Source organism: Colias croceus, chromosome 4 (genome assembly GCF_905220415.1).
Source record: "Colias croceus chromosome 4, ilColCroc2.1".
NCBI lineage: Eukaryota > Metazoa > Arthropoda > Insecta > Lepidoptera > Pieridae > Colias > Colias croceus.
The window spans coordinates 11,192,219-11,218,264 of NC_059540.1; the positions used below are offsets into that span (position 1 = coordinate 11,192,219).

The 26,046-nt window shown below is 33.5% G+C and overlaps 1 protein-coding gene across 2 annotated transcripts; it reads right to left on the reverse strand.

The window, feature by feature from the left end:
* Window positions 1-327: 327 nt before the first annotated feature.
* On the reverse strand, window positions 328-24,988 carry LOC123690829 (peroxisomal acyl-coenzyme A oxidase 3). Of its 2 annotated transcripts, XM_045634906.1 has the most exons (13): window positions 24,824-24,988; window positions 24,512-24,652; window positions 19,036-19,197; window positions 17,621-17,779; window positions 14,782-14,929; window positions 9,082-9,256; window positions 7,349-7,491; window positions 6,400-6,533; window positions 5,594-5,716; window positions 5,159-5,278; window positions 4,475-4,709; window positions 3,278-3,717; window positions 328-1,683 (listed from the first exon to the last, which is right to left on the reverse strand). In XM_045634906.1, the coding sequence occupies exons 2-13, from the start codon at window positions 24,638-24,640 to the stop codon at window positions 1,594-1,596; spliced, it is 2,058 nt and encodes a 685-aa protein (XP_045490862.1). In that variant the 5' UTR covers window positions 24,641-24,652; window positions 24,824-24,988; the 3' UTR covers window positions 328-1,593. The 2 variants fall into 2 exon arrangements, with proteins under 2 accessions (XP_045490862.1, XP_045490861.1); XM_045634905.1 differs by lacking the exons at window positions 19,036-19,197; window positions 24,512-24,652; window positions 24,824-24,988 and adding an exon at window positions 6,255-6,341 and having other exon boundaries at window positions 6,487-6,533; window positions 17,621-17,774.
* Window positions 24,989-26,046: the final 1,058 nt, after the last annotated feature.

Sequence of the window (26,046 nt, forward strand, 5' to 3'; positions counted from 1 at the left end):
ATAAAATATGTATGTACTAGAACTTTCCGTAAAAATACAAACAGATTATGCAAATTCATAATACACAAATCAATCAAATACATTGACACTTGATAACAATATTTTTTAACATGCAATACATAATTTTTTATTATAATAGTAATGGAATTTATTAAATTTAATTTGATTAAATTACAAATAAAAAAAAATCTTATCCAGTAGATAGGAAAATAAATATTTTAATATAAATTTATTATTATTTAGAATTTATTACTTAAAATAATAAAAAAAGGAATAGTTGTTAACCTAATGAGGTGTATTCGTGAAATCACTGTTGTCATTAATAAAAACATCTACATCTAAGTTATAATCCGTGCCAATAAAAAAACGAACACATTCATAAACCGTTCCATAAGTGCGAGAGAGACAGTCATATAATCCACCTATGTGTAACAGAGACAACGCGATCATTTATTTAATAGCGGTCTTTTATTGGCACGGACTGTAATACAAATAATACAAAAATATGAACTTTTTGTGTTTGTTAACTTACGCTATTTTGAGACAAAAGTATAAATTTGGAAAACATTAATTAAGATGTCAAATCGTCCTCGCATATACTCAAAACTAATGTATTTCATTTTTAATGAGAGAAGTGGATCAATCTAAAGGGGAGTTAAGTACACCAATCATTTATTATTATAGCCAAATACTATCATTATTTGTTATTACAGTTTTGAGACACATGTCACATTATTAAATTTATTAATATGAAGAAATGGACACATCTATTATATTTTACAGAAGAAAAAAAAAATTCTAGCCCTTTCAATATTGTTTTTTTAACGATTTCTTGGCTTCCCCAATAATGTACTCAAATTATTTTCAGAATTTACTTCAATTGCAAAAAAATTATCGCCCAATGATATTTACATAACATTCCTCACATACAGAATACATTTAAACGATAATATAACAAATGCTTATACTTGGAACGACATTACATTGCAACAATACAAAAAAAAAATCTAAAAAAATCACTGCAAATGCAGAAAAAAGGAAAAATATCTAAAATACAGATAAATTAAAAAAACACTTAAACTTAAAAAAAAACTTGTCTAAACGGTCTGTCAACAATGGCAGCTAAAATTTGGTATATTCCCTCTACACTTGCGTGGAATCCTAAAGTATTTACTGGCCATATAAAAAATATTATAAATATATGGAATATTCATAAAGTCGATCTTTCAACGGACGGGCGCCATACATATTTTACACACGCATATTTTTTTAACCACAAATAATTTTGTCAAAAAACAACCATTACTCAAATTCTCTGTGCGCAAATTAATTTAGTGTAACCCAAAAAAAAATCAAATTGTAAGATGTATGATTCTATACCTCTAAATTCAATTTAAAAGACTCGACAGTTTTATAAATAATAAACTAACTAGGAAATGTCATAAGCTACGAAATAGTTGTACTTTATTTCTTCACCAATCTCAAAGTTTCACCAAAAAAGACGTCAAACGAAAGATCATGTACCTTCAGGATTCCCGCAAGCGATATTGAACTATAATACATACACCGACGGTCGGTATTCGTGTATCGGACTTATAACTTGGAGACCACATCCCGCCACCACTTGGCGCGTTCAAACGCTCCTGGGTGACTGAAGAATGCTTTTTGGAGGTTCTGGTATAACTGTAATAATAAAATGTATATATTAATATGATTAAGAGTAGAAAACACAATTCAGTAATAAGATACTCTATGGTCTGTTGTTATATTCTAGGAGGTAGCAACGTTGACAAGTGAGCATTTTAGTATAGTTGGTTCTTTGATATGCTGTTCCTCTTGCTATTTCGGTTACAGTCCGGGCTGTCTGGCTGGCCGTAGTGGTTGCGTTTATTAGTGCGCATCTTATCTGCACAGGAAAATATCCTTAATTTAAAGTCATTTTTTAACGCGTAATTTTTAATCGTTTGCCTTTAGATAGATCCATTAGACATACATTTTTTATTGCAAGACGTTTTTTTCGTTGTTAAATAGGTGCCAGACGCAATTTTTATTTCAAAATAATGATAAAATATCATCGAAATAAGTGAAATTCCATCAACATGAGTCCCAGTGAAGGATAAGTAATCACTGTGTTACTTATACTATATATAATATTCATTTTACTATTTACAGTTTTTTTTCAACAATCTACCATATTGCCTCCTTTTTCCCAACGAACCTCAAATAGGACGTTAATGTAAACTTGATAAAAACCAAATATCATCAAGAAATTAAATACTTTTTAACGGATTTTAAACGCGATTTATTCATTGTATTATTTTCCCAAGTCTTTAATTTCAAAATGTATAATACTCGCGTAAAATCAAACACTAGAAAATACAAATATCATCAAATTCATATTTATACCCAAAAGTGTAATAAATATGAAACCATCTATTAAAAATATTAGTTTACTAATTATTCAATATAAGTATTAAAAAAGGATAATATAATATAAATAATAAAGTTATTACTTACCTTTTAAGCGGACTCATGTTGATGTAATTTCACTTATTTCGATGACATTTTAGTTATTTTGAAATAAAAATTGCGTATGGCACCTATTTTACAACGAAAAAAACGTCTTGCAATAAAAAATTTATGTCCGATGGATCTATCTAAAGGCAAAAGATTAAAAATTACGCGTTAAAAAATGACTTTAAATTGAGGATATTTTCCTGTGCAGATAAGATGCGCACTAATAAACGCAACCACTACGGCCAGCCAGACAGCCCGGACTCTAACCGAAATAGCAAGAGAAACAGTATATCAAAAACCCAACTATACTAAAATGACTTTTTTTTAAACGTTGCTAGCTCCCGTACTAAATGCTTAAAAAGATGGGTCAGAACAATACTTAACATTGAAATAATTACGTCACTATTATGTAATTATTATCATAGGATAAGCACCTTTTCCATAGAATATTTGCAACATTGAATTATTTTAAATTATAATGAATATTATGGTACAGTTTTTGCAAAATACTAAATATATTGTATTGTGTGCAACATATTTAATCTACACTAATATTATAAAGAGGAAAACTTTGTTTGTTTGATTGTAATGAATAGGCTCATAAACTACTGGACCGATTTTAAAAATTTTTTCGCCATTCGAAAGCTACATTATCCACGAGTAATATAGGCTATATATTATCACGCTAAGACTAACAGGAGCGGAGCCACGCGGGTGAAACCGCGCGGCACAGCAAGTATCTAAATAAAAGTAAACGAACCTTTCCATCGCTCCTCCCCAAAACGGAATTCAGCACGAAATCAGTAGGCGCAAGCGCATCCACCACACTGACAATCTCTCCCTTCAAATCTCCACACAATTCCAAGATGGCCGTCCGGAGAAGTTTGGCCAAGTCCTCTCCTTTCGAAAACCCTCCCTGGTACATCTCCACTAAGTGCTTATCCAAAGCCCATAGACCGTAGAGACAGAAGAGTCTTTCTAGCACTGGGACGAGGGTCTTCTCTAGTTTCTCTATGGCTTCCAGGCAGTAGACCAGAGCCAGGTATTCCGCGTAGACCCTGGTTAATGTCCTCCACCGGTATACTTGGCTACGATTCCTCGCTTGTACTTTGGTGAGCCCCTTCGCTAGTTCTGCTTCGTTCTTCTCGTGCGTGTACTTTAGGATCCAGCAGATTAGCCACTTGTATGTGGATATTATGACTGGAAGGTAAACATTTTTATAAATTATTATATACTAGCTTCCGCCCGCGACTCCGACCGCGCGGATGTCGGTCTTCGCGTGGATGGTTTATTTATCCATTTTGAGTACCTCTGACAATAACATCTTATAAATATCTATTGGACCCAAATACGGCTAGGCCTATAATAATACGCAAAGTGTGTTCGCGGTTCTATGGAACAACGTCTATGGATAAAACTGAAAAATTAAGATTATTTTTTTTCTACGTATTTTTCCAGGATAATAAGTATCCTATTTTACGCCCAGGATAATAAGGTATAATTATACCAAGTTTCATCGAAATCGAACCGCTAGTTTTCACGTGATGCCTTCACATACAGACAGACAGACAGACAGACAGACAGACAGACAAAAATTTTTTTAATCACATATTTGGGTTTGGTATCGATCCAGTAACACCCCCTGCTATTTATTTTTTCAATATTTTCAATGTACAGAATTGACCCTTCTACAGATTTATTATATGTATAGATTTTAAATAATCAATGCGATGTCAAACATTATTTAAATACCGATCTATAAGAACAACAATAATTTTTATTTTAAGTTCCAGTTTAATAATCATATGTCTACTATTAAATCCTAATATATTATATCTTCTTTCAGAAACACAGTAGTGTCGGTATGGTGATGCCAAGCGGCTATATACCTGTATACTAAAAGAGTATGTTATCACCCTAATACACTATACAATAAGACCCATTTTCCCCTACTCACATTTCGAATTCTTCAGTTCTCCCGTGCTCTTACAGTCGAAGGTCTGTCCCAATATAGTTCGGAACTCCTTCAAAAACGACACTGTTCCAAGCGGCGAGTCCACACTATGACCGGATAGTACTGCTTCATACTGCTTCAGTAGCCAATTGCCTGTTTGCTGTGAGAGCACGTTGTTATCGCCCTCGTATGTGACTGTGGGCTCGTGGTTGCTTCGTATGTCACCTAGATTTGCCACCTGTTATATAAATTATTATTATTGTCATTATCATCATCTTCTCGATCTTTTTTTAGGACCGCAGGATTATAAGCATCGCTTCAGGAAAGCATGATTATTGATTAGACATTTTAATTTCGCACGAATTTCCTCTTAATAAGCTTATTTGTGTATGGGAATAAAAATGTGTTTTTATAATAATAAGCACCAGATTGAATCATTCTAGGATGGAAATAAGCGCTGTTCGTTTAATTATTAAACAAAATATTGCACAAATAACTATTACCTACAAAATATTTGCATTTGCTTTTATAAGCAATATTCCACCTTATTGTTGCGAGTCCGACTCGCCCTTGACCTTTTTTTCTATCTTAACCCATTGAGCCCCATAAGCGGCCCGATCGGTCCCAGACACAATAGATTTTCTATTGTGTCTGTGGTTCCGGGGCCTGAGTTATTAAATATCTCACCTTCAAATACCCGTGGCCCCCGCACGCCTCCCGACACTGCTGTGCCGCTTCTAACACAGTCCAGGTCAGTAATGGCTTACTGCATGATACCATTGCGTGAATTTCTGACACTGCTTCGCTCTGGAAATAATGTATGCTAGTTTATGAGCTGTATTATGCCTAATTGGGAAACGAACAATGAGTGTGGTAAACGGTTATTCAACAAGATTTACTTCAGAAGTACAAGCAACAATTAGGCACTACAATTTCTGTGAAAAGTTTCTATACAGAACTAAAAAATGCATAAATTTATAATTTTACCACATAAATTTCATACAGCCAAAAAATTGACCTATGTTTCTAAGCAAATCATGAATTTCAATCTCCAAGACATAATTGTGGGATCTGCTCTAAAGAAAAAAAAAGTTTTAAGTACTTGAACATAAATGAACTCACCAAGTTATCAACTCTATGTCCAGTGTTCGACTTCTCCACTATCTTGAGATACGTCTGTGTGAAGTTCTGCAGGTACAGCCGGAACACGACTGCCGCGGCGACATAGCCGAATAGACGCCATTGCTGAAATAATTGGTATAGGTTAGTTATTTGTGTATGGGAAATTGGTACAGTGTGTGGAGTTTTGATATTTTTTAAATCCGACTTTATTTCATCCGTAAAAGGTTCCGTTTGGTATATTGACCTTAGGCCGTTAAAATCAATAACTTTTGGTACGTTTTGTGAATACATCTTAATGCTAATAAGTTTGATTTTGCGTAAGCTTTAATTTCTTTGTACTAAGATTTTGACTGGTTTGTTGGTACCAAATGGCTGAGAAAAGCTGAAGACCGAGCTCGATGGTGTATGCCTTAGGTTTATGTTCAATAGTGGGCGGAAAAAGGCTGAGGAAACAGAATTTTGACAGACATGTTCAAAACTGAAAATCAAACATATATTTAATCCGTTAGACTTCTTTAACCATTGAGCCCCAAGCGGCCCGATCGGTCCACGACACAATAGATTTCTATTGTGTCTGTGGTTCCGGCCTGAGTTATCAACCACCACGCTCGACATCGAGTTTGTCTGTCTGTCACTCCGCACAGCACACAAACCGACTGACATGCAGCTCGTACTCGAGCAGCGGCGTCTCGTTGTCCCGCTCGCCGAACTGCGTGCGCGTCGCCGCGTAGCGCACCGCGATGGCCACCACGCTCGATATCTAGTTTGTCTGTCTGTCACTCCGCACAGCACACAAACCGACTGACATGCAGCTCGTACTCGAGCAGCGGCGTCTCGTTGTCCCGCTCGCCGAACTGCGTGCGCGTCGCCGCGTAGCGCACCGCGATGGCCACCACGCTCGATATCGAGTGGCAGCTCTCTTGCATTATGCCGATACGACCTGCAATTGTATTACTAATTAGTACAAAAATCCATACTAATATTATAAATGCGAAAGTAACTCTGTCTCCTGGTGACCTAAAATACAGGTAATTTTTATTACCTAGTTTAGGCACCAGTCTCACACTTATTTATATGTAATCGAAATGTGTACTTATTTGATGTAACCAATGTGAGAAATAAACTTTTTTTTTTTTTTTTTCTGTCTGCTACTCAATCACGCCTTAACTACTGAACCAATTTGCATGAAATTAGGTGTAGAGATATTTTAATACCCGAGAAAGGACATAGGATACGTTTTATCCCGGAAATCCCACGGGAACGGGAACTATGCGGTTTTTCTTTGACTGCGCGGGCGATGCCGCGGGTGGAAAGCTAGTAAAAAATAAAACTTGAGAGGTGTCAAGGGACACTCGATTGAAGTTTTTCTTGATTAATTAGTTACGAGAGAGAGAGACAGACAGAGAAACACGCGCGCGCCGCTCGGCCTACAGATAGAGGCAAAACTGTCGTTACAACTTTTAGTCTTAATTTTTTTACTGAAGCGGTACATATACGCAATATTACGCATTTCACAACTTTTTTCAATCTATAACCACTACCTACTACATTATCAACACAACACATTCGAATGACCAAAACAACGATCATCAAAACCGGCCCACACGATTCGACGTCAAAGTGAGATGACATGATTCAACTATCGTGTGCGGAAAAGAGACAACTTATGTGCCACTCCCGAAGCATTAATAACCTATCTACACCTTTTTACTCATAACACTACCCTATATCTACATTCATACATTCTTCACTCACCAGCTGAAAGATTTTCCAGTGCAGCACCAAGTATTCTAGAAGGTTCTGAGAAGGAACTTTCATACACGCCATCTTCTGTCACATCAGCTGTTCGGTTGAGCAGGTTCTCCCGCGGTATCCGGTATTTGTTGAACATTATGAATCTGAAGAAGAAATTGAAATATTTACCTATTTTAACATTTATTGTTTCTTATTAATATTTATTCATTAAACATCCTGAAGATACGTATTATGCTGTTTAACTATACACGTAGTACGTACAATTCATGTACAGGCAGAGCTATTGAAATATTGTTGTTAAATTTGAAGGTAGGCTATTTAAACATCTATTAATTATAGTCTTTTGACACTGGACAGTAGTTATTGACCATTTGTTAAGACTGAAAAAAAAAGATGATATTTTCACATGTTCTGAAATAAAGAATTGATGAAAGGCAGTCCTGCTGGCAATGTATGAACTAACAAAAAGGTAAACAGCAATTTCAACTATCATTATTAAGGATAAGATAAAAATGGTGAGTACTTTTATAAATAAAAAAAATGACCTATTGTATATAAACAGTTGATTTGTATCACTTTCAAAATAAATTTTGTGAAAGAAATGTGATATTATAATAAGTCATTGTGGCAACACTTATTATATTATTAATACATTCTTAAAATATATTAAAGAAGATAAAAGTGGAATTTATGAATGATTCTATTGCTTTGATTGATAAAGTTTCTACAAATATATAATAAATATCTTATAATAAAAAGAGATTAAGACAAAACTTTATCAAACTGTTAATAATGATTAATTAGTGTATCTTTTCTTGTAGCAATATTTGATAGTTTTTTTTTTGTTAATATTACTCGTTATATAAAAGCAATAACGTCTAATATGATACATAGTATGCAGAAAACACAATACAAGAACTATGCCTACTATGACGTCACAATTCTAACTATGGCGGGAATTCTTTTGGCGCGAAATGCACCTTGGACAATAATTCCTATAATTCTTATCTTATCGGGTTAGTCATACGATGCCCGTGGACACTATCTTTCGCACTGATATTATTCGACTATTATGTGTGTATTGTGTATATTATCAACAAGTTCAAGTTGTTTGTAATTTTCGTAAATCTTTTGTGACTCATTTCCAAAGCATTATTACATCAATCGGAAACTTTGGGTTATTGGAAGATGTGTAAATGACTAAATGATAACTAGGGTATTTATAAAACAGATTTCCAATACGTTTTGCCTGTACTGTTAAAAATAATGATTTTATACATTACTTACCAATATAAAAAGTTTGTTCGTCTGAATTTAGATAAACCGTATGAATTTATTCGATACCTTGGAGAGGGTGTCTACTGTCTAATACTCAAAGATAGTTTATTGTCGAAATCACATGAAAATTAAATAATTATCTCATTAACAGAACGAGTAAAATATCTTTACGAATATTTTTATATTGACTACTTATTATGAATGCGGAAGTGATTTTTTTCGTCTTTAATCGTCAAACCTGAGCGATTTTATGATATGGTGGCTTGAGGAACCGCGCTAAAAAGTACCTTATGGCAATCTCTTGCCTCCTATAGAGAGGTACTTATTCACGCGGTGAAACATTTCATTATTGTGGTTATTTCTTTTGACTACGCAGCCGGAATCAAGTTTTAATCTAAACCAAACTTCCACACACTGTTAATCCTACTCCATAAACTATATTCCAAAATCCTCACCCATTATCAATGCCATTGACGCCAATCTTCTCGCCCATATCGCCCACGATCAGTCCAGGATACACTTCCAGTGTCTTCGGGTCACGGATGGGTACGAGGAACCCGTGCAAACCATGATTCGTACCGTCTGGCATCACTAATTGCGCGAATAGTAATGTGTGCGTGCAGGTTCTGCCTGGAAATAAGTGGTACATGATGTTATAATTGATTTTTTTTTTCAGATTTTGCAGTTGGGCATTTCTGTCATATCGCCAGACAACTGCTCAAGGCGGCCCTTATAGATGGATGAAAAATGTAATTATAATTGATGAAAAAAGCCTAGTGTTGGCTTATCAGTACTGGAGAGAAAAAAACTGGACTTTCAACGCTAACAACACCTATGCCAAAGAACTAAGATGTTGCTGGGTGGGATCAATTTTTAATAGCTATGCCGTTAAAACAAGTAATTATACTTAACAACCATCTATAATATATGTATATCATATTATGTTTATGTTAATAAATAAGGATAAACGTTTGACTGAGATTAGAAAAATCTTTAAACGTTAAGCACATACGGAAAGGAAAATGGTTGTTTATTATTATTGACCATAACAATAATGCTTCATAGGGATTGATCAGAAATTCAAAACAAAGAGGAAAATGAAAGATGAACTTTAGGTACTACACCAGAAAGTTTTACTTTTCGAATATTTACTTGTACAAATTTATTTTGAAATAAAAGGACAGAATGGAATTTTACGGACTGTATTTTTATTTATTTATATTTTGAATATTATTTTTTGTATAAAAAATTACAATACAAAAATACTTATCGTAAAAGTAGGTATGTCCCTGAGTTGAATTCTTTAAATAAACCTATATAAATAACCTTTTTCAAATTAATAATTTTAACGATAATTACTCATATCCGTATATAAAAATGAGCAGTTTTAACACTTAAAAAAAAAAACAAGTCGCTTAAAGTTATGGAATTTTAAGATTAAAAATATTTTGTTTTATATAATTTTATTCATCAGTCGAAACCAGAAACTAAAACACAATAGACAATATAACCGACGATAAAAAATTGCACAAATCAAGAAATATTTCATTCCCACGATATTTTTCGCTGAAGCATGCTACGAATTAACGGACACTCGTGTAAAATCCCTACTAGTAATATTATAAATGCGAAAGTAACTCTACTCTGTCGGTCTGTCTGTCTGTCACGCTTTCCCGCTTAAACCTCTCAACCGATTTTTATGAAATTTGGCACAGACAATCTTTAGACCCTGAGAAAGAAAATAGGCTCTTTGTTTCGCCCGTTATGTACCCCGGGCGAAGCCGGGGCGGACCGCTAGTATTATATAAATAGTGATATAAACGATGATCTGTTTTCAATCTTTGTTACTAAATCCGGGTCAATTACTATAATGTCTATAGAATATCAACAAAAAAATCAACGTAAAATAATTTTAATAACAAAAAATAAGAGCGTGTGTGGCGAGCACACGTGTCAGAAATGTAACTTCTTTGGGAGGTGTCAAAGATACCAAATTCGTCGCCTTACTCCATGACGTGACGGTATTGTCATGACGATTGATGATAATTGAAATTTTACTCTCAACGCGCCTAAAAAAAGTTTCACTTCAAAAAATATGTGTATAAAATATAAAGAACAAGAAGAATGTTACTTCTTCGGTTTAACTTAACCAACAGGCTAAAACCTCAAAGTATCGACTGTTTATCTTAAATTAGCAATAGATTTTCCTTGAACATGGCCCTATACTATGCGGTCTATGAAACAAACAACAATGCGTTAGTGTAACTGAGCCGAAACTCGAGGCCGCGGCCGTGTCGCTATTAGCAACTGTCTACATCAGAGGTCACCAAATTGCGTACCTTGCTTAAACTTATTAGGATATTTTAGTTCTATGTATGCGTATTATTTACTAGCTGTGCCCCAGGGTTTTACCAGTATTGGTCCACTCACGCTCCTTATAGGTCTTAGCCTGATGATATAGTCTATAGGTACATATAATAAATCTGTAGAAGGGTCAATTCTGTACATTGAAAATATTGAAAAAATAAATACCAGGGGGTGTTACTGGATCGATACCAGACCCAAATGTGTGATTAAAACAATTTTTGTCTGTCTGTCTGTCTGTCTGTATGTTCAGGCATCACGTGAAAACTAACGGTTCAATTTCGATGAAACTTGGTATAATTATACTTTATTATCCTGGGCATAAAATGGGATACTTTTTTTCCCGGAAAAATACGTAGAAAAAAAATAAATCTTAATTTTTCCGCGCGGACGGAGTCGCGGGCGGAAGCTAGTAATACATATACCTATAGTAGCCTAGAAAAATGGGCATTCGAACAATTAAATATTATTACCAATCGCCTTAGGTTCTGAGAATAAACAAACAGACAACAGCTCTTCAGCTTTATAGTATAGTAGTATAATATAGTATGGATAGTAGTATTTATCTATACTTCTTCTGTACTTTAGTATTGAAGAATCTTGATTATATTAATTGTAGACATATCATTGTATTTCTTTAACACACTATAAACATGAGAGAGCTGCCTTATCCGGATATCTACACGAGTAAAACCGCAGGCTCTAACTAGAATAAAGTTAAAAATGTGTGTGTGTGTACTAGTGTACACACGTAAGAAGTGAAACTTCTTTATGACCTTATTTTTCAGAAAATAATTAACTATATGCAACTTTACAGAAATACGTCGAATCACGCGTGGTAGGGATAAGAAAAAGATGGCGCGTAACGGAAAAATGTCACGCGTAACGAAAAATGTTACACTATTTTTTTTTACAACCCCGATAAAAAAGTTTCACTTCAAAAACGATTGTCAATAATTTATTTGGTGACCCCTGGTACACTGATATTAATCAGAGCGTAAAGTTCGAGTATTTGCAGTTAAACAAAACGATTTGATAAGCAGCTACAGGTATTAAAGATTAGAAAACAAGTCAATAACTGCGTTAAAAACAACCGACTTCAAACTTGCACTTGCAACATTTACAAATACAGACAAAAATGCTCATAAAATAAAAACTACTGGGCCTATCCGAATAAAATTTTTATGGGACCAATTCGACACCATCCCGCATCAAACAAAAAAAGAATCACGTAAATCGGTTCAGAAACCTCGGAGTAATCGGTGTACATACATAAAAAAAACATACCGGCCGAATTGATAACCTCCTCCTTTTTTTTGAAGTCGGTTAATAAAATGTGTATCGTGCGTTTACATTAGTAATGTATTCTATTGTAACGAATATTATATCGTTTATTATGTGATTGATCGGAAACTATTTTTTTATCTATATAGGAAGAAAAATACTTAAAGATAATAATGAATTAATCTATACTAATATTATAAAGCTGAAGAGTTTGTTTGTTTGAACGCGCTAATCTCAAGAACTACTGGTCCGATTTGAAAAATTCTTTCGGCGTTAGATAGCCCATTCATCGAGGAAGGCTATATATAGGCTATATAATATATATCATCACGCTAAGACCAACAGGAGCGGAGCCACGCGGATGAAACCGCGTTTTTAAAAGTCAAAGTTTAGAAAATGCGTTCACACAATTAAGATGCACATAATTTGAATAAATATTTATTTTCATACATTTTAAATTTTAAATTAATCTTTAATATATAAGATTAATATCTATATTAAAGATTAAGTTTTATATTACAACTAAAATTTATTTATAACCCAATATTATAAGCAGATAATAATTATAAGTTTAAGGGCTCTTTGAAACAATCAACCAGAAAAAAAATTCTAATTTCTGAACGACAAAAAATTTGCAACGACTATTATCTTACATACTAATATTATAAATGCGAAAGTTTGTGAGGATGTGTATGTGTGTGTTTGTTACTCTTTCACGCAAATACTACTGAACTGATTACAATTAAATTTAGCACACACGTAGAGGTTAACTTGGATAAACACATAGGATAGGTTGTATCCCGGAAATCTCACGAGTACGGGAACTACGCGGATTTTTCTTTGAAAACGCGGGCGAAGCCGCGAGCGGAAAGCTACTTATAAAGTTTTCGCGGCTGAATCCATGCGGTACTAGGCAATATAATTATTAAGTAATTCAAGTAATCCTTATCAATCGTAAATCTTTACAACTTTTATATAAATTTATCGATTTTATATTAAATAGAAAAGTGTGACTCCGATTATAGCTGATAACATTTTAAATAACCTTGGACTTTTGCAGGCGATGTAAAAAAATTCCGAATTAAAAATAAATATGTATTTTTATAACTAAAGTAATTAATTTAATTAAAACCCTTTTTTGTTTAAAATTGTTTTAAAAAATATTCACGTCTTTGCAGTACTTGTTTACGACCTACCTTCATTTTTTTTTTGTTCACACGAAGAGTAATATTCATTGTCAGTGTGTCATCTTAGCGTTTGATTTAAGGAAATATACATAAAAGGGAGTTTTTGTTCAATACTTAAGGCTGTTTTAATGAAGACAGCGACGCGGTCCCACAGTAATAAAATAAATAAATAGATAACCAGTAATCTTAGACCCTCTGATAGTTATCTCTGACTACGTGAACGAGATCAAGCTTAAATGTTTAATATATTTACAAATATAAAACATGGTACTCTTTGTTTGATATTGTATCATAGTTAGGTACTACAGTGCCATCGCACTAATGTTATGTGTCTATGAGTATATGCCTTAAAAGTCTGTGAAGTATGAACATTTTCACATACTCTAGGTCTAGTAAATTGATTCGGCTGATTTAAATATAGAAATATCAAATAAATCAATAATATTGAATTAACATAACATAAAAAGTAAGAGTAGTTGTGACACATTTAATGTATATAAACGAGGAATTCCCTTTTCAACAAAGATGTAATAATAAAAAATCAAAATAAATAAAACGTTAGAAACATTTTCAGCAAACAAGACGGCAATCCATGTTTGTTTATAAAACAAAAACTTTCACGGTTATACCACAGCATCAAATTAATAGTTCTAAATAAATACATCTGAAGCAGAGTGAAAAATAAGGTGAAACCACGGGGCAAAACTAGTAAAAATAACGTGACGTAAAAGTGGAAAAATTGTGTACTACTTTTGGATATTAATGCGGAAGAAAAACAAAAGGTTAGCTTGCACTAATTGAGCCTATATTAAATGATAAAAATAATACAAAACCCATAAAAAAATTACTTTATTTATGACCATTTATTGGACATACTTACAATGTATCATTTCGCTGTTATAATGTTCAGAAAAGTTGAGTAGGCAAACACTTTCGGAATAAGTTTATTTTTAGCAATGTCAAAACTATTTACACTTGATTGAAAATATATTTTTAGTGAGTTCAGTCGTAATGTTATTAGCAAAATTAATTTAGAAAATATTATGCATAGAGTCTCAGTCAAAAGCTCATCTCAGGAATAACATTCGCCTTAAATAAAAGCATCAGTCACAAAATCGACCATAGCGTACAGCCAACAAAAAAAAGAGCGTGTCAGAAGTGAAACTTCTTTGACAAAATGCAAAGATACCAAAATCATCGCCTTCTCCGTGACGTGACGGTATAACCATGACGCAACCTTGAAATTTAACTCTAAAGAAGTTTCACTGCAAAAAAACAAGCATTCCGAAAAAAAATGATAAAATTCACACAAAGTTTTACCTAGATTACCAACCCAGCATTTAGCGGCCTCGAAGTCGGGCGTGTGTATGACGAACTCGCGCGCGTGCGCGTCGTACGTTGCTGTGGTGCGCATGAGTCGCGCGTCCGAACCGTGCGCTATCTCCGTGAGCGCGAAGCTTGCGAGGATCTTGAAAAGGGGATTTTTTTTTAATTTGATATTTTGGTTGAATGCTTTATATATGTTACCGGAAATGTATGAAATCAAGGAATTGTATACAATTCCTAGGAAATGTGTACAATTCCGATACCATTTAGGAAATGTATAAAATATTGTTTAAAAAACTATTTAATGCATGCATATCCTAGGAAATGTATAATCTTCCTAGGAATTGTATACAATTCCTATATCGTATTAGGAAATGCTTTCTGTAATAAAACACGTTGTTATTTTTTTATTATAACTAGCTCTTATTAATACAATCGGGTAACAGTCATAGGTACCGTAAAATTGTAATAATATTATGTTCATCTTACTAATTGACATTTTAAAAATCAACTATCTAACTTTTAACGTAAATATCACAAAATCAACTTATATTTATTCTTATAAAATCAAATTTTCATTTTGCAAGTAATCAGTCCCCTCGTCCCGCTGTCCTCGCGTATATTTGGCGCAGTCGGATTGTACAATCCGCCGTATTACATTACGGCTAGCTGTTTTAATATGCCGAAAATTCGTCTTTTTCCAAAATTCTACAAAAAGACGGTCGCGAGCCGACGGAGCCCCACTTCGTGTTTCTGTGTAGTTTTAAAAAACACGAACCTAACCTAACCCACCCCCTTATCCAAACCAAAAATTTCTGATTACGAATTATCGGCATAGTTACTACAAAATGCCGACCGTTTGTAAACGGCCAGATTATATACAACTTGCCTACGACATATCAATATCTTAAATGTTTTACATTTCCGATAGCTATTTAGGAAATGTATAGATTTCCTAGGAAATGTGTATAAAATAATTTATTTCACACATTTCCGTACGATTTTAGGAATTGTTTACATTTCCTAGGAATTGTATACAATGACGGATTACATACATTTCCGGTAACACATATCGCCGTCCCCGGAGAATAAAATGATAACAGCAAAAACACAACTTTTCAGGAGAAATAAAAAACCGATAATTGTCTATAACTCGCAAAGCAATAGACGTAGAGATATAAAAAAGGCTCAGTGGTAGCTAATTTTTTAACCTTTTATTATGTTTCAAAATATTTTTAATAATTTTAAGAGAACTGAAGATAATTAAAATTTAAAAAGTTAGTAGCATTTGACTGAAATGTAAATTTACTAATACACACTTATCATTTTATTCTCGTTTATATTGGACATATGCATTAATGGATAATATCCAATGAACTTTTATTCTGGGTTTTTTTTTAAAACAATATTAGAGTAATCAACTATTATTACATAAAAAATGAAGACACTAAAAAATAATTAAAATCAGTCTTCTTGATCTACATCGTGATCATAATGTACATGATCATACGAATGGCGCCAAAACATATTTTTACGAGAATAAAATGATAATAGGCGTTCGTCATTATTTCGCCGTTTCTTTTTTCCGAGAATATTATTGTAAAAGTTATTACCACATAAAGAGTGAAGAAACTTTTTCACTATCATATTACTATCTTTTTTTCTAGTACGAATATGTTCTGGGAAAAAGCAGTGAATACAATTGTAATATCCTATAACTTTGTGGATAACCGGAGAAAAAATACAAAAAAAATTGTATAGATGTATTAAGCTACGTAGGCTTCAAATATCGCATAACAATAAAACTATGGTAATGGCGATTATCATTTTATTCTCCGGGGACGGCGATATATAAATTATTAAAGAATAGAAAAAATCGATCACTAGGCGGGATTCGGGATGGCGGAAGACGCGGGTTCGAATCCCGCCTCGTGATCGAAGGTGATTTTTTGTTGAAATTTGTCTACCTTTGGCAAATACTCATCTCCAAACTAAAATATACATATAAAATCCCCGACACATATTTTCCTATAGAATTTTTTGAAAAAAAAAATGAAATACTTTTTTTAAGTCGTTTTGTTCTTGTTCACCACATGCGGAACACTAGACGTATGTATATAATTTGCAAGGATTTATGAAAATTATAAAATACAGCCAGTTCTTGATTACGAAATTTATCATCATATTCAAGTTCCCGTGAGCACGAACTTATCGAGGATCTTGGTTGCGTAGTATTCAGCATTACATGCAATTGTTTTTTTCTGATACATAGAACAATACAACAGAAACATACCTTTTGATTAAGGTATCTAAGGAAGGATAAAGACGCAGTTTCGAATCCCGATTCATGTTTCATTTTTTTACTTATTTCATAAATTAAATAAAACGAACGAATTAATTAACAGAAATGGAAATAAAATTCAAGGTATTAAAACTTTTTTATTAATTATTTATAATTAAAATTTATTAGTGCTCCTAATTAATTACTTTAAAATTAATAAATGTTTCGTATTCTTTTTTTTACAGCTTTGATTTACGCAAATCACAAAGTCAGCATTGACGTCATTATATATGGAATTTTACATTACTTACCCGTTGCAATTTAGAAGGAAATAAACAAGGAACGTATGTTTGTTATTGCCACGTATCATAGTTTTTCCAACAGTATGAAAAATACATCAATGTATTTATTAGGGATACGGTGAAACATATTCCTTCTATTTTTAACAGACTTCAAAAAAAGGAGAAGGTTATCAATTCGGCCGGTTTTTTTTTTGTTTTAAATATGATCAAGCATAATTCATTCCATGGATACAAATCCAATAATCAATACCTTTCTATCCTTAATCGTAGCTTCGTAGAACTTCAAGTGTCTCTCCGTGCCCAGGGAAAGCAGAGCGTTCGAGAAGAGATATATGCCTATCGCCATTTTGACGGAAACACTGGGCGCGAGGGACTGGACCGCTTCGTTGATTGTCATTAGTGTTCGCGTCTGTTGATAGAAGAAGTATTTATGTATAAATAAAAATGAATCAATAAATGTTCTATGCCTAAAACTCGAGTACGTCTCGAACAATTTTGCTAATTTTTTAACGTTTTTGTTACACAAAAATACAAAATATGGCAGAATAATGTTGGCCAGGGCAGCTTGAAATAAATAAAGGAGGCTGTAGAATATAGAAGTACAGATTGACACAGGAAAGATTTTCAAGCGGTGGCGCAGAGGTAGAGCAGCTCTTGGGTTACCTGAATCACCCTTTGCCATGCTATTTGTTTTTATGAAGGTTAAAAGTTAGGACGTTTTAGTAGTGCCAAATGTAAGAGATAATGCATCAATTAATTATTATTTCTTAATATGATATTAACGATTGTATTGTTAAACATTACAATCTATTTCAATTAAAGCCTCTTATGCCTAAAGAATCAGAAAGATTACATTTATATACCTTCAAAATAATTTATTTGAAGTACAAAAATGTTTGCCTGTTATTTCAATAAGAATACTAATAGGGGTTTAACTGACCGGCTAATTACAACTAATAAATGATGAATGATTACTGATTGTATCGTATCACGCTATTTCCTTTAATTTCCATTTAGTTCGAATTTCACGAACCAATGTCTTAATCATCTACGTACACCGAAATGACTAACTAATACCGTTTGAATTGTATTTTTATGATATCTTATCGCGTTTATTTATGCAAATACAAAAGTGTTGCTAAATTGCCTGTGTGAAGTGTGAGGTAAAGCTAATGCTGCTTTTTGAACGTAGCTGATTTAAAGTTCAAAGTATTTAAGCAGTGATATCTTCATGACAATTGCGTTGCGAATTTTAATAAAAAACCAAAAAGAAGATAGGAACTAAGAACCTGAAGAAAAAAATATTATAAACGACTATTAATCTTCGTATGACGCGATTCATGTTCGTAATCTCTATTTAGGCACACTTTTTACTGCATTTGGTCGCAAATAGAGGTAAAAACACTAATGCTTCTTAGAGATAAAAACTAGCTACTGCTTCTAAGCAATTATTAAATACTAGCTGTGCCCTGCGGTTTTACCCGCAGTGGTCAACTCCTGTTGGTCTTAGTGTGATGATATATAGCCTATAGCCTCCCTCGATGAATGGGCTATCTAACACCGAAAGAATTTTTCAAATCGGACCAGTAGTTCCTGAGATTGGCGTGTTCAAACAAACAAACTCTTCAGCTTTGTAATATTAGTATAGATTATACATTATCTTACCCGTTTCCCATAACTGGCGTTGAACATCTCGTTGCTCAAAAATTTGTACTGGTTTATCTTCTGTAGTTGCAGCTGTGTGATTCTCTTCTGTTCTTCCACGGGCGGCGTCACTGGGTTGGGAGCGAAGAGCGGATCGTTCTCCAGCGTGTGCCATATTTTGTACTGTGAACAAAAGGTTAAATAGAAGTGACAGTGTGGGTCAATCGAAACAAGAGCAATGATACAGTTAATCTTTCGAAGGTGTTGTGACAGCTGCATAGGTCAATCGAAACGTGATTACAAGAGCAATGTTACAGTTAATCTTTCGTACGTAATGTTAGTAAGGTGTGGGTACCTACGTAATGTTGGTACTGTAAAGTATTCTGTGGTAGTAAGAAGTTCTTTATGGAATTATCCAAAACATCCAACTAGGGATATGGCTCTAGGTAATGAGTTAAATATTTTCATTGCATTGTCCGTACCATGTAGCACTTTAAGATGTTAATATTACTCTACCATATATTGTGTGGCTACATTTGTAGCATGATTTATGCAGAGGATTTTTTTAGGTAAGTATCAAACTATATATTCAATTTCAATATCATTCATATTAATTTCGATACTTAAACTTCTTAATTCTTATCTCGATACGTACGTACGTACGTACGTAAGTACTTATTGACTTATTCCAATAAGAACCAGAGTTAACTCACCTTACGCACTTTAATTTGCAATCAAAATAAAGGAAATATGCATGTAAACAAATGAAAAAGTGAAGAATGCACGTCACGGTTGTATGGATAAGAAAGCGCATAGATAACCTACTAACGGCCATATTATGATAGCCTTGGGCCATATTAAATTATTTAATAGTTGATGGACTGATAATTAAACTGTCTGCACTAAATACTACCGATGAAGTAACGTCGGATTTATCTACTTATGTAACAACGTCTGAAAAATCAAAATATTATAATCGTGGATACAAATCGTAAATCATAATACCGTGCAAATAACAATAATTCTTAAATGAGAACGACCTAACTAGTGATCTGTAATCATTATTTGTTGTAATACATTCTACATCATTTTTGGAAAGAGAAACTACTACTTTTTGCTGTTTCTTCGCACCGAACTGACGCCCTAAAGCGGGATCGACGTTCACTTTCAATAAAATTCTTACATTTTCCACCGAAACATGTGTGCCCCAACTACTTTAGGGTATCAATTTCTTTGACACATTTATATTATCGAGTGAAAATAATACGATACGTCTACCATGAGCCTACTAAGGCCGCCCGTACACGGACTGCTCGAGCAGCTAACGGCTGAGCGACGTACACGACGCTCGGTCGTTAACTGCTCGAGCTATCGCTGCAAACCGCGCAGTTGACGGCTTGAAGCGGTCGCGACGGCTCGATCAGTCCGTGTACGAATGTGAATGAATGTCTTTAGTTCACCGCGCGGTCACGGCTTCAAGCAGTCGCGGTCGGTCAGTCTCAACTGCTTGAAGCGGTCCGTGTACGGCCGCCCTAAGAGATCGCTCCTACAGCTTCTTTGACATTTTTATGGGTGACCGCAATAAACTTGTCGCAATGTGACGGCGATCTACCATCCCGTTAGTTATCACACTTGATCTTATACTAGACACTATGTACTCTGGTTAGTCAATATAAGAGCTTTATTAGCTAGTAAAATTTTGAGCCTGAAGTAATACAATGATAAATGATGAGATGATATCATATGTGCATTATATGTATACTTTTATCATAAGTCGGAACGTTTATTTCGCCCCTAAATAATAGTTGTGATACTAGTTATTCCCCAGATCCAAATGCGATGCATTTTGTAGTGACTATTAGATAAATTACATGTTATACTTATAGTAACTATTGTGAAAATGGTGCTAAATAATAAAAGTCATATAGAGTGCATGTGTATTCCTACACAAATACTCTACAAATAGACCGTATTTTATCATGCCATTTTGAGGTAAACAATGTCCAGCAATGATTAAGTCCCATTAAAATAAAGATAACAAAACATGGTAAATGCTATGTATTCATAACATATATGCTTGGCTTTCCAAGGACATAAGGTGCAACATTAAATACACATTTAATATTAAAAATGACCTGTTCATCATTAATATGTCTTACTAATATTGTAAATGCAAGTTTTTCCAAGCTGGATGTATATTTGTTACTCTGTCACGAAAAAATTACTGGACATTTGGATGAAACTTTACAGTAATATAGGTAAAACCATAGAGGAAGATTAACTGTATTATATCACTATCCTTATTATTGACACATAGTCACGCATTGATTTCATGTAATACCGTGGTTAGCCCACATAGGGCAAACATTACCGTCAACAGTCTCAAACGGGAAAATAATTGCCAATCAACAGTGTGGGTGTTATTTACCTACATGCCTGGGTGTCTCATAATCAATAATATTATAAAGCTGAAGAGTTTGTTTGTTTGAACGCGCTAATCTCGGGAACTACTGGTCCGATTTGAAAAATTCTTTCGGTGTTAGATAGCCCATTTATCGAGGAAGGCTATAGGCTATAATATATCATCACGCTAAGACCAACAGGAGCGGAGCAATGCGGGTGAAACCGCGGGGAACAGCTAGTAAATAATACGTTTTAACGAGCACGTAGCAATATTGTTTAACTATACCAAATCTAATATGTCTACCAGATTGCCTGGATGACCTGCCTGCCTGCTGCCTTACTGCCAAATTTTAGGCATCTGACAATTGTCTATTGTATTTATTTGTCATAGAGATTAGAGATACGTAGAGTAGACTTCCTGTATTTCCATTTAATCCTATTGTATTTGCTAGTTCCCAAAAGCTGCCCAGAATGGAACAAATAAGATGATTTAAGTTTTATTTGGAAAGGTCAAGACGACGTTCGGTTGCCAAGGGTATGGCTACGATGGCCCTTTATATGTTATCAATTATCATCGTTTAAACGTTATTCAATCTCACTTAAATTTCGTAATACGCCCCCTATGAACTACGTAGGTACTGTCTGATACGAGCTGATAAACAGTAAAAAACTACGTCAGATAAGGCGATTTACAATTTAGTAGAAACATAATATAGACACTTCTCAAGAGTCAAGACCGATTAATCCTACTAATAATATTATAAATGCGAAAGTTTGTGAGGATGTGTGTGTGTTTGTTTCTCTTCACAATGAAATTTAGCACACATTTAGAGGGTAACTTGAATTAACACATAGGATAGGTTTTATCCCGGAAATCCAACGGGAACGGGAACTATGCGAGTTTTTCTTTGAAAACGTGGGCGAAGCCGCTGGTAAAGTTGGAACCAAAATGTATATTGTGGTCAAGACATTTAAATATCTAGTCATAGTCATCAATCATAAGTTACAACCTACTTTAGAAAAAAATGGTAAAGAAACCGCACAAATATAATCACTCTAATTCTCATATCGTTTGCAATGAGATGAAAATTCAAAATCAGTCTATCAGATCGTTTAGTTACAGTCCTAAACATTTATCACGGTCATAAAACATAAAAAAACAGCGGAAACCGTAACTATATTCGATGAAGAAAATATATAAAAATCTATCAAAACTTTATAGTAGAACAGTACTGCAAGCGAATACTTTTTTTTTTCTTTTTTTTACTTCGAAAACCTGCAATCATTCTATTAGGGTCAAGAAAGTTAATCTTTTGTTTTTGAAGTAATCTTAATAAATGACTTTGTTAGCGTTTTAATTACGCCAATACAAATATTATTACCCAAAAACTTATATGTACAAAGGTGAAAACTGTTTCAAAGTCTATTCAATTTTTTAGAAGGAATTAGTAGATATTATACAGAAAGATAAAGAGGGTGCGCGAATTATGATAAAGTTTCAAATAAACTAACTTTTAAAATGTCACCTTTAACATTTCATACTGATTAAATTGATCAAATATTTGGTCGCCAGAAAAAAATATTTGGTTGTCTTAAAATTCATACCCGTATCAATAATCTTGTGTTAGAACTCTAGAGTCTAGAATATAATATAAAATGACGTAATACCTACGCGATAGTTTTACGAATAGATAAATTATACAGCGTCGTTAACTGTCAATGGCCGTTTGTTGATGTCTACTTATCCATATCGGTTTTACTTCCTACCTTTTATGTGATACTAGTTGCTAGGCCTGGATTCGCCCGCGTTGAACGTGTTTAAAAAAATCACAAGTGGATTATTATTTCCACACATATGTACATATGTTTCAAAAAGTAAACTTATATGAAATTATGGTTAAATTTTTAAAAGTTGAGATTGTGTTCATAAAATTTAAGTATCACACAATTTAGTTTAACAGTGCATAATACATATATGCAAAAGTCTGTGTGTCTGTTACGCTTTCACTGCTAGAGCACCAATTTCAATGAAATTTGGAATAGCATTAATTAAGGACATAACAAACAATAACTTATTTTAACATTTTTTTCAAATAAATATAAAGAATAGAGGGTGAGAGTTCAAAGTATTGTCCATTATTTGTGTTATTGTCTATTATTTGTGTGGGACACAGCAAATAAATTATTAAGATTTAACGTACAGAACATAGGTACACACTACAATGAAACATATTGATATGATATTATTATGTGAAAAAATTATGAATGTTAAATCCAATTATTGTCACCCATTTCTATAATTTCATAACTAATCCGTAAACAAGACTGTCAGTTATTATAAGTCTTCATTGAGGATTGATTGACAATCATCATTCTTTAAATTGAAAAAGAATAATAATTGCAGCCGTAAAAATAAATCCATAAATAATTTGTTACTTAAAGTCATTTTTTATACTAAATAATATAAACTAGTCCACCCACTGCCGGGGACGACCGAGGATAAAAACGAAATAAAATATTACTCAGAAAAATGAGCTACTGATAAATAAATAAATCATGTATTTTTTCAGTCATATAAGATACATTTTCCTAACATAAATTTAATTTAACTTTTTTTTTAATTTTTTTTACTTACTTATTTAACTTTTTTTTTTACTTTATTTAACTTTTTTGTTTAATTTAAATTTAACTTTATTTATAAAATATAGTTTACAGTTCAGTATTTACATTAAAAGAAGTACATTTTTACTATGTAGATTCAATCAACAATGAATTAAATAATTTTAATTTCAATAATATTCTCATTTTGTAAATAATTATACAAATATTAGTGTAAGCATTTCAATTCTTATAGAATACAATCAAACTTCTATTCATAGACGTGAAGAATAAAACAAGTTTAATATTTTAAAATATCACCTGATGCCCATGACAAGGTCACACAGAGCTTTTAAATATTTTCACTGTTTATATTTTTTTATCAAAACTATTGCAAATTGTGAAATAATATGAAATTATTCTTAAAAAAGTAACACTACAAACTCAATAAAAATAAATTAGCTTATCATTAAATAATATGATACCATTTTCATACCTTAAGTCTGAGTAGATCAATATCCCCCTCAAGAGCCAATTTAAGTCGTTTCCAGTCAAATGAAGCTCTATTTCTATACGCATCTAGGGGCCCATTCGGGAGATTTGGGACGAAACTTAGATCCTCCATAATATTTTATATCTGAAAATCGCAAACTATTACACATAACCTTCATCGGAATTTAAACACATGTTTTTCAATTAAATAATAATTGATATTAATTGATAACTATTTCAATCAAATGGTTCATCATTTAACATGTATTGCACCACAAAAATGATGATCGGCTGATTGAACTCTATAAGATCTCACCTTGTTAATGGATGAGAGGAATTTTGTAACTGTAACCGCACTGATACTTCCTGCCCGTTAGTCGGCGTACGCGAGACTGGTATTATGCGATGGCCAGACGCCTTATTAACAATTTATATATCTGATAACAAATACTCGGCACTAAAAACCGCAGTCCTTTGCGAAGCGGGCTGGCGGGCGGTACTATATTACTTGCTCTGTGGCGGGCGTGTGTAGGATTCACCTTTCAGCTGCCTTTCATGGTGGCAGTACACATGGGGCCAACGTGTTGGGCCAATGGGTTGGGCCAACGTGTAGAGAGCTACTTGGCGGTATGTTGGCTTCATTAACCTAGTTGGCGCCAATATTGGCAGGCCAACCGAATGTTGTCGGTTTTTTGTGCACACTTCAAAGGATCTTGGCGCGCTCCGCAAACAGCGTTCACACGTTGGTGTCTTGTTCAGTTTATTGTTACTCGTCAGTGGAGACAGTATCGTTGCGCGTCAATGAAATTTACGTTTCCATGTTCCGATAGCGATGGCGGCGCCGATGTGGACAAGCAATGAGGTTTTACAATTCGTAGAATTGTATCGACATGAAGGAATAATTTGGAATCCACTGCATGAACTACACAAAAATAAAAACCATATGACTCAATAAATTAGATGTTTTATTTTCTATTTAAGTATTATATTATTAACTCACTTTCATACATTTGCGATAAAAAAATGAATATATTAAAAATGAGTAAAATAGTATGAAACAGTTACTTGTTCTTAAAAATTAAATAACAATATACAATGAGCATGATTTTGATCAAAATTTGCTTTATTACATAAATAATATTATCAAATATCACCAATCAATACATCCGTCCGTAATCATTAAAGTTTCGTTTTATAGGTAGTTAAAATTAAATTAAATGTAAAATGTACACATTTTAAACATTTGAAAAAATCTAAACATATTTTTTAATAATGTTTCATTTATACAGAAATAAAAAAAAGGAAAATAGAGATTGGAAAATGGTATCATCGCAGACGGCAGAGTACGCTGCAAGAACTTCTACGGACTACGTCCACCTTTGAAGCGCCAATGCAGAATGATCAGTACGCCAATGTGTGAACAGGAATCTTGATATCCTTCATTTTTTCCCAAAACGTTGGCCCAACGCCTTGGCCCCATGTGTACTGCCGCTATCAGACTTAACTGTCAAGTGTCAGAATTGGCGTCTGACTCTGGTG